This window comes from Myotis brandtii, unplaced genomic scaffold (assembly GCF_000412655.1).
Source record: "Myotis brandtii unplaced genomic scaffold, ASM41265v1 scaffold601, whole genome shotgun sequence".
NCBI lineage: Eukaryota > Metazoa > Chordata > Mammalia > Chiroptera > Vespertilionidae > Myotis > Myotis brandtii.
The window spans coordinates 912,196-921,571 of NW_005370276.1; the positions used below are offsets into that span (position 1 = coordinate 912,196).

Here is a 9,376-nt window from a genome sequence, read left to right on the forward strand (position 1 = left end):
CACACCCTCCTGCAATGCCCAACCCACCCTGACCAGAGAGGTCTCACCTTGACCCTGTCGGCGCTGCTATTGAAGAGGCCAATTCGGCGAATGGTGGTCAGGATAGGGTCTGAGGAGTCGTCCAGCATATTGTGGGTGCACACAGGGGGGAAAGACTGCCGCTGCAGGGGCCACAAGTGGGGTGGGGGTCAGGGAAGGGACGTGCTGAACTTGGGAATCCAAAGAGACTACAACTCCCACCAGGCTGTGGGGCCACCAGCCCAAGAGATGACCAGGAGTTAGAGACTTCCTACTTGGCTCTATCGGTCAAGGTTCTTTTTTCCTTTTAGCCATCATAAGCTAAAAATAAACTACAATTCCCAGCTGTCTTTGAGGCAGAGCCAGCGTTAAGCAGCAGCCCCAGGGACGACAGGGAGTTGTAGCTATCTTGTTCTGTAGTCTTGGCTCGATCATCACAAAAATTCAAAGAAACAAATGTCCCCCAGTGGACTTTGGGAGGGGGGCAGAGACTGTGTCAAGCTCCAGGGGCTGCTGGAAGTTGCAATTTTCTTATGAAAATCCTAGATTTCTTTCTCTCCAAGTCCCTTTACTCTCCATCCTGTAATTCCCTCCACTTCCACCCCCACAGAGGTCCAAAGAAACCACAGTTCCCAAGAGGGGTACCCCCCTGATTTCTTTCTTCGGTTCCCCAATAGAGGAGGATAGATAGAGCCAGGGCGACAGAAGTCCCGGGGGTGGGGGGTGGGGGTGCTGCTGGGATATTCAGGTTTTTTTTGCGAATATTCCATCATTTCTCTCATTAAGTGTTCTACACGCCTTCAGTCTACTGACGCCAGCAAACCAAAAAACTACAACTCCCAGCAGCCCCGAGGAAGAAACATGCTCACTGCCTTAGGGACTATTGGGAATTAGTTTGACCAAAAACAATTCTTCCCTTGTTTGTGCTGCTTGACTGTTGAGGTTTCCCTTCCCCAGGAAACGATCCACCAGCCCTGACCACAAGTACCAGAGACCCTAGACTCCAGAGAGTGAAAGAACTCTCACTCCCAGAAGCCTCTGGGGCAAGGGAAGCATCAATGTAGCAGAAAGCCCCACGGGCTGCTGGGAATGGTAGTTTTCATTTGGTGTCTGACAGTTTTCTGAAACAGCAACTGCTGTGTTTTCAATATTCTTCAGAGAATTATAGGTGTTTTAGCTGCCTCCTGACTATCCCTAAAGAGGCCCAACAAAGCTACCGCTCCTAGCAGCCTCTGGGGACGGAGGTGGAGCTGGTAGGCAGCAAGGCTTTAGGACATGTGGGGGTTGCTGTTCTCCTTTTGTAGCTCTCTCTTTTTTAAAAAATATATTTTATTGATTTTTGGTTGCGGTTCTCCTTTTGTAACTCTCTCTTTTTTAAAAAATATTTTTTATTGATTTTTTATAGAGAGGAAGGGAGAGGGATAGAGAGTGAGAAACATCGATGAGAGAGAAACATCGATCCGCTGCCTCCCGCACACTCCCTCCTGGGGATGTGCCCGCAACCCAGGTACATGCCCTTGACCCGAATCGAACCCGGGACCCTTGAGTCCGCAGGCTGACGCTCTATCCGCTGAGCCAAACAGCCTAGGGCTGGTAGCTCTCTTTTTATATATATTTTATTGATTTTTTTACAGAGAGGAAGGGAGAAGGATAGAGAGTTAGAAACATTGATCAGCTGCCCCCTGCACACCCCCTACTGGGGATGCACCCACAACCAAGGTACATGCCCTTGACCGGGATCGAACCTGGGACCCTTCAGTCCGCAGGCCGATGCTCTATCCACTGAGCCAAACCGGTTAGGGCTGTAGCTCTCTTGACTTAAGTTCCCCTTCGCCTATTGTCCATTGACCATGGGGATGCAAAGAAACGACAACTCCCAACAGCCCCATGTGGCAGAAGACGTCATGGGAAAGCGGGCTGCCTGAAGGGCTTCTGGGAAGTGAAGTCCCACCAGTCAGCTCACACCCTTTTAGGAACCTCAGAACTGCCAGCAATCTCTGGGGTCAGAACTAAGGACTGCCATTCCTCTGCTCGGGGGTCCGAGTACCTGCGTGGCAAAGATGGCTCTCTTCATCATGGTGAAGTCCTCCTTGTCCAGCATCTTGTTCATGTCTGGGAGGCTCCCCCTGCAGGGTGGACAGGGGTATGCATCTGAGGAGGGGGTGAAGAGAGGGGTTAGGACCCAGGGCCACGCAGGGCTGAGGGAGGGGCACTCACACCAGCAAGGATTCATAAAGCTTCCTTCCGAATTTCTCCTTCACTGTGTTGGCCGTATCCCTGGAAAGAGCAGAACAAGATCACGTGTACACCAGCCATTTGCTGTGAGGTTTCTGGGGGGGCAGCCACGAAACGGAGGTCTGAGCAGAGAAGCCCCTGGGGAGTCCGGGCTGGAGGATGGGGACCCAGGGAACGGGTCCCGGAAGGCTCAGATGCCTTGGGCCTCGCATCAGCTGTGTGTCCGGGGACAGGTGGCCTTCCCTCTCTGACTTCAGGGACTCGTCAGGAAGAGGGGGGTAAAAATAGAACGAACCTTGGAGGTGTGCGGGGAGAACTTGATGAGGTCATGACTAAAAGTACACAGTGCCCAGCACACAGTGCGCCTTCCAGAAATGTCAGCTATTATTAGAGCCTGTCCTGGTCCTGGTGGTAGCCATGCTGAGCCCCATTTTATAAAAAAGGAAGATTATGTTGAGAGGATAAAATTTACATACACAAACAAGGCTCGCAAATAGTGCCACCCTACAGCCCCATTGGCATCCCTCTGTTCATAATCTTCCCCTCGCCCTGGCCTCATTTTCTATGCTCTTGGCCTAGGGCACTCTGCTCCAGCCCCACGGGTCTCCTCACTGCGTCTCATACAGACCCCAGGGCCTTTGCACGTGCTATTCCCCAGATACGCACAGGGCTTCCTCCCTCATTTCCTCTACTGGTCTCTACCCAATGGCATTTTCGCAGTGTGGCCTGTCCCGACAACCCTGTCTCATTATTCCTGTGCTGCTTCTCACCCCCCCCCCCCCCCCCCCCCCCTGCACATGGGATTGCTAACGAGTGGGCTTCACAAATGGGGAAACGGAGGCTCAGAGAGGGGTAGCGGTTTGCCTAAAGCCAGAAAGCCAGCAAGTGGCATGAGTTAGACCTCAGTGGTTTGGTATCAGAGCCCTGGCCATGCTGCCACACTTGGACCGCCCGCGACTTCTTACTGCTCCCCGGCGGAGGCGTCTTAAGCAAGCGACTTCACTAGGAAAAGTCGGTGGGGCAGGTTTGACCATGTGACACAGGACAAAAGCGAGACTCGGGAGGAACACTGGGCCCGAAGCACACAGCTGGGATCCCGGGCCGGGGGCTGCTGACCAAAGCTGCTTGCGCACCGCCTGGCCCTTGAGGGTTTCCACGTTGAAGTTGTTGGTCCGCGCGGGCATGATGAAGAAGGCGACCACGGTCTGCTCACTGTTGTTGACCTGCAACACAGGAAAGGGGAGAGTCAGGATCACATGGGAGGAGGCTGAGGCCACTCACCCTTTTTTCACCCATTGAGACGGCTGGGACCCTGCCACGCCCCTTCCTGTCAAGGAGAAGTATAGGACAGCCCGGCCAGCGTGGCTCAGTGGTTGAGCACTGACCTCTGAACCAGGAGGTCACGGTTCCATTCCCAGTCCGGGCACATGCCCAGGTTGCGGGCTCGATCCCCAGTAGGAGGCAGCCTATCAATGATTCTCTCTCATCATTGATGCTTCTCTCTCTCCCTCTCCTTTCCTCTCTGAAATAAATTTAAATAAATATATATATATATAATTTAAAAAGAGCAATTTGGCAGACATTCTTAGTCCCAATTCCAAATTCCAGCCTCACTCTGAACAGGGCCCACCAGTGGACACTCCTGTATCTAGGGATAAGGGCATGTTGGGCAGACATGGGTGCTGTCATGTAGGGTGGGCAAGGACACCCCCCACTGGGGATGTGCCCACAACCAAGGTACATGCCCTTGACTGGAATCGAACCTGGGACCCTTCAGTCAACAGGCTGATGCTCCATCCACTGAGCCAAACCAGTTAGGGTGAAAAATATATATTTTTTTAAAAAAATAAAAAAAGAAGTATAGGATGAATTACCATGCCCCCTGCGACTCCATCTTCTTTCTGGGTTTCTCTACTTCCCACAGCAGATTCCCCACCCCCACCGGCCTGGGTCTCTGTTCTTGCCCGGATGTACGGATTTTCTGGTCCTCCCTCTGCCCCCTCGCAGCCCAGGACTTACTCTGAGCAGATAGTTGAGCCGGGCCAAGGCCTCCAGGAAGATGTCGGCCCCCTTGTTGGAGAACTCGTAGCGGCCGGCGATGAAGAAGTACAACGTCTTGTCCAAGTTGAAGTCCAGGTGCCTAAAGAAGCCGTAAGGCAGGGTGAAGCCGAGACCCTCCCCCTCTAGTCCTGGCCTGGAGGCTGCCAACCCCAGAAGCTGCAGGGGCAAAGGTCATCATAGTCAGTGTGGAGGCATCATGGAGACTGCTGAGATTTGGGGTTCTTTTCTCCTTGGATGGGGATCTAAGATCCTTCAACACTCAGCCATTGCTCTTGGCGCTCAGGAACTGGAGAGGCTGAGCTCCCAACCCCTCCTCTCTAGAGACCGAGGTATCTGGCCCACATACCCATAAAAATGGCCCCGCACAAACTCCTGGATCCGGGCCTTGCTCTGAGCATGGAGGTTCTGGAACTCGTGCATGGCAGAGAACTTCTTCACGTTCAGTCCGTTGGGGGTCACGATATCTGGGAATGGGGGAGAAGGGCCCAGGTTTCATGTCTTCATTCAGATCGATGTGGCCGAATGAATCATCGAAGGAAAGACCCCTTTCCTTTTGTAACGTCTTTGTTTCAATCGTTCCCCTGTGAGTTCCCTTGGTGACCCAGCTGCCCTGCCACTCAGACGCCTTCTTGCCCAATAACTACAACTCCCATCAGCCTCTGCAAGTGGCTAACCAGGCAGGGAACTAATCATCTACATTGGGGTTTCTGGGAGTTGCGGTTCTTTCGTTTGCCCTATACTACCCTGGGCTGGAAATGATTAGACATCTCCATCCTGCTTCTGCTCCCAGAATATACCCTCCTACCTTCAAGTCTCTTTTAGGGTCCCAACCACTTTCTATCCTCACAAAAATGAAAGCACATCATTGAAAAACTACAACCCCATCAGCTCCTGGGAAGAAATTCTAGGAATATAAGGAGCTGACCAGCCAAAGACCTTCTAGAAGCTGTAGTTCTCAACTTACATCCATTGAAAATTGATGATATAGTCTGGGTTCTTTATAATATATATATTCAGAGAGGAAGGAAGAGAAAGAGAGAGAGAGAAAAACATCCATGATGAGAGAGAATCATGGATTGGCTGCCTCCTACAAGTCCCCCACTGGGGATCGAGCCCACAACCCAGGCATGTGCCCTTGACCAGAATTGAACCTGGGACCTTTCAGTTCACCGGCCGATGCTCTATCCAAACTGGCTAGGTCAATAAGTGGTTCTAATACTGCTTTTCTCGAAAACAAAATCTAAAGAACTTCCGTCCCCTTTCAGAAGACCAATACCTACGTTAGCCAATAGAAGAATTTTACAATTTCTGAAATTAATGTCAGAGAAACGACACCTTCCATTAGCCTCTAGAGCAGTGGTTCTCAACCTTCCTAATGCCACGACCCTTTAATACAGTTCCTCATGTTGTGGTGACCCCCAATTTCATTGTTACAAATTGAACATAATTAAAGCATAGTGATTAATCACAAAAGCAATATGTCATTGTTTATGTGTTTTCCGATGGTCTTAGGCGGCCCCTGTGAAAGGGTCGTTCGACCCCCAAAGGGGTCGGGACCCACAGGTTGAGAACCACTTCTCTAAGGTGTACAGGTCACCTCATATCCAGGTCACCAACCTAGGGCCTTCTGGGAGTTGTAGTTCTCTGCTCTTTACAGTAAAAAAAAAAAAATTGGTGCAGGCCTTGGCATAGGGAACCAACTACCTCATTCATGTCTAGGGATCCCAGCCTATTACCTACCTGGTTTCCTCTTGAGAAGGTGCTGAGCCTCGATGGCGGTGATCTGGGACACAGTAGCGAAGACATGAGCGCAGTGGGCTGCTGCCCGCTCCATGCAGTAGCGGTGATAGATTTGCCTCTCACCTGCTTCCTTGTCCACATTGAACTGGGCGGGAAGAAAGGGCGCTCAGGTTCGGAGAATTGGGTGGAAGCCTGGAGGTTCAGACTCTGGAGACCTGGGGGAGACCGGAGGCTGGACGCCTGGGTCTTAGGGAGGAGGGCTCTGGGGATGTGGGACTCCTGGGTTCTGGAGAGGGAGGCCAATGCCTTAGGGCAGTGGTTCTCAACCTTCCTAATGTCGAGACCCTTTAATACAGTTCATCATGTGGTGGTGACCCCCAACCATAACATTATTTTCGTTGCTACTTCATAACTGTAATGTTGCTACGGTTATGAATCGTAATGTAAATATCTGATGCGCAGGATGTATTTTCATTGTTACAAATTGAACATAATTAAAGCATAGTGATTAATCACAAAAACAATATGTCATTATATATGTGTTTTCCGATGGTCTTAGGCGACCCCTGTGAAAGGGTCGTTCGACCCCCAAAGGGGTCGCGACCCACAGGTTGAGAACCGCTGCCCTAGGGCTCTGCAGACAGCTCTGGGCTGTCCTGAAGTACTGGCCGCCCCCCGGCCCCCCATGGCCACACCCCGAGCTCACGTTCTCTAGGTTGTTGTAGAAGTCCACGGCACCGGCACACAGGTATCGCCCCAGCAGCGTGGCGTGGGTGGTGAAGATGGTAGCCACAGGCAGCCGCCGGGCCCGGCACAGGCAGAGCCCGACCCCCGCCAGCCATTCGTGGAAGTGTGCCACCACGTGTGGCTTCTCCTCGCTCTGGGCCAGGAACTGTGGGGCAACAGGAACAGGGCCGCTGTGCCTCCACGTATTGTGAAGACAATCCATCAGCAATCCCCAAGGTGGAGGAGGCAGCAGCGGGAAAGTAAATCTATCGCAACCCCTGCACCGAGCGAATGGCGGCCCACTGCAACCCCCAGAAGACGAGAAACCATACATTTTTGAGGCAGCCGGGCCAGCTGAGGCTGATGGGAGCTGGGGTTATTTTGGCCAACCTTCTACGTCTCAGCAAGGCTGAATTGGAAAGACTGAAGTTTCCGTGTCCCCAAGATTCTGGACACAATTCCTAGAGACCCTCGTTCTCAATCACGAATAGACCTGCCTTCAATAGCGGCGAAAGGACTACAACTCCCAGAATGCCCGACAAGCAGCCAGGTCATAAATTGTTTTCCCCAGGGCATGGGAAATGAAGTTTCTTGAGCCTTTTAAGACCTAAAAGGGGATCAGAACCAAGTTTCCTGGTTCAGACATAGGCTGGCGTTTCCCAAACATCCAGGGCTCCGTCTGAATGTCCAACCACTATCAGACTGGAGAACTACAACTCCCAGAATTCCCCGGGTGAGCCCTCCAGCCCGGTCAACCTCTCCAAGAACTAATGGCTCAGAATTCCCAAACTGGGGAGGTTAGAGTGAATAAGGCTGAGGTTGGGCGTTTGGGTCTCTGAGGGAAAAGCGTCTGAGTCCTTGGGCATCCGTGTTTCCAAAGATAAGAGTTAATCCTTTGGTTAGAGGACCCACAACTCCTAGAATGCCCAGTTCCCCTCTGTCCCCACCCAGACCCTTCTGTCCAGGGGCTGATGGTCACTGTAGTTGGGGGCCTGGGGCCAAAAGGAGTGACATGGGGACCAGCGATGGGACCTACCTCACCCAGGAACCAGGTGGTGAGGAAGCCAAAAAGGACGGCGTCGTTGGCCTCGCGGTCGTACCAGGGCACCCCGATGTTGCAGGTGTCCCAGAGCTCCCCCTTCCAGCGCTCCAGGGCCCAGGCTGAAGCTCCCACATCCAAGAGCACCACCAGGGGGCCCCCTTCGATCAGCCAGCGCCCAAAATACACCTGGGGAGACCCACAGGGAGGCTTAGGGCTTTGATCACAGTCTCCGGGCACAGAATCCCTGCTTCTCCCACCAGCAGGCAGATATCTGGGCTTCCTGCCTCGGTTCCCCGACCCGGTTTCTGCATCTGCTGCTAATTTCTCACCCGCTGCCTTATTTCTCTATTTGCTTTGTTATTCCCACCACAATCTTTTTTTAAAAAAAATGTTTTAAATTGATTTCAGAGAGGAAGGGAGAGGGGAAGAGAGACAGAAACATCAATGATGAGAGGGAATCATTGATTGGTTGCCCCCTCACGCCCCACACTGGGGATCGAGCCCCAACCAGGAATCAAACCGTGGTTCACAGGCGATGCTCAACCACTGAGCCACGCCAGCCAGGCAATCTGATTTTAGAGAGGGAGGAGGGGCGAGAGAAAGAGCAAAACATCGATGTGAGAGACTTACATTGATAGGTTGCCTCCCCTACGTGTACTGACCGGGTTGAACCCACAACCTAGCCGCGTGCCCTGACCTGGAATCAAACTTTGAGTACTGGGGACGATGCTCCAACCAACTGAGCCAAACCAGCCAGGGCCCACCACAGTCTTTTCTTTTTAAAAATATTTTTATTGATTTCAGAGAGGAAGGGAGAGGGAGAGGGAGAGAGAAACATCAATGATGAGAGAATCATTGATCACCCTCCTCCTGCACACCCCACACTGGGAATCGAGCCGGCAACCCGGGCATGTTCCCCAACCAGGAATCGAACCGTGACCTCCAGGTTCCTAGGTTGACACTCAACCACTGAGCCACGCCGGCCGGGCGCCACCACAATCTTGTCCATGTCTGTTGCCACGCTTTTCCGGTCCCTTGCTTCGATTCTGTAACTGCTGCTCTCGCCCACCTGCTGCCTCTCCTCTCTTTCTAACCACACATTCGCAGTCCTGTCCCTGTGCCCGCCCCCTGCCCGTTTTCCCACCTGCTAACCATTACTCGGACCTGCGGCCTGGCTTGTCTGCTGCCGCATCTCTCTCCTCAACCACCATGATGCTTTCTGCCAGGATCTTTCCTTCCTGCTACGAACTCCTCCCCCTGGACGCTGCTTTTGCTGTTCTCGCTGCCACATTTCTTCCACCTGCTGCCTTGTTTCTGACTCTTCCACCACATGTGTCACCTGTCGCCTCTTTCCTCTGCCCTTAGGCTCCTGCTGTACTTTGCAGCCACGTTTCTGCCACCGTCAGCTCTTTCCCCGTCGCAGGGCTGCGTTTTTCTACCCCCTGCCACGTTTCTAAGCCTCGCTGCCTCATTTCTGCCCCCGCCACATTCTCCTGGTCTGGTTCTTTTCCTCCCGAGACCATGGCCCGGGGCCCGGGCCTGCTGCCGCAGCGC

At 52.8% G+C, this 9,376-nt stretch overlaps 1 protein-coding gene across 1 annotated transcript in view; it reads right to left on the bottom strand.

The window, feature by feature from the left end:
- GYS1 (glycogen synthase 1 (muscle)) overlaps positions 1-9,376 on the bottom strand; it is a 16,894-nt gene that overhangs the window by 3,650 nt on the left and 3,868 nt on the right. The window contains exons 3-11 of the mRNA XM_014550427.1: positions 7,817-8,008; positions 6,761-6,946; positions 6,055-6,199; positions 4,661-4,778; positions 4,273-4,393; positions 3,370-3,476; positions 2,236-2,295; positions 2,066-2,144; positions 48-161 (exon numbers count right to left, since the gene is read on the bottom strand). Coding sequence (XP_014405913.1) covers positions 48-161; positions 2,066-2,144; positions 2,236-2,295; positions 3,370-3,476; positions 4,273-4,393; positions 4,661-4,778; positions 6,055-6,199; positions 6,761-6,946; positions 7,817-8,008 — 1,122 coding nt within the window. The remainder of the gene's footprint in view (positions 1-47; positions 162-2,065; positions 2,145-2,235; positions 2,296-3,369; positions 3,477-4,272; positions 4,394-4,660; positions 4,779-6,054; positions 6,200-6,760; positions 6,947-7,816; positions 8,009-9,376) is intronic.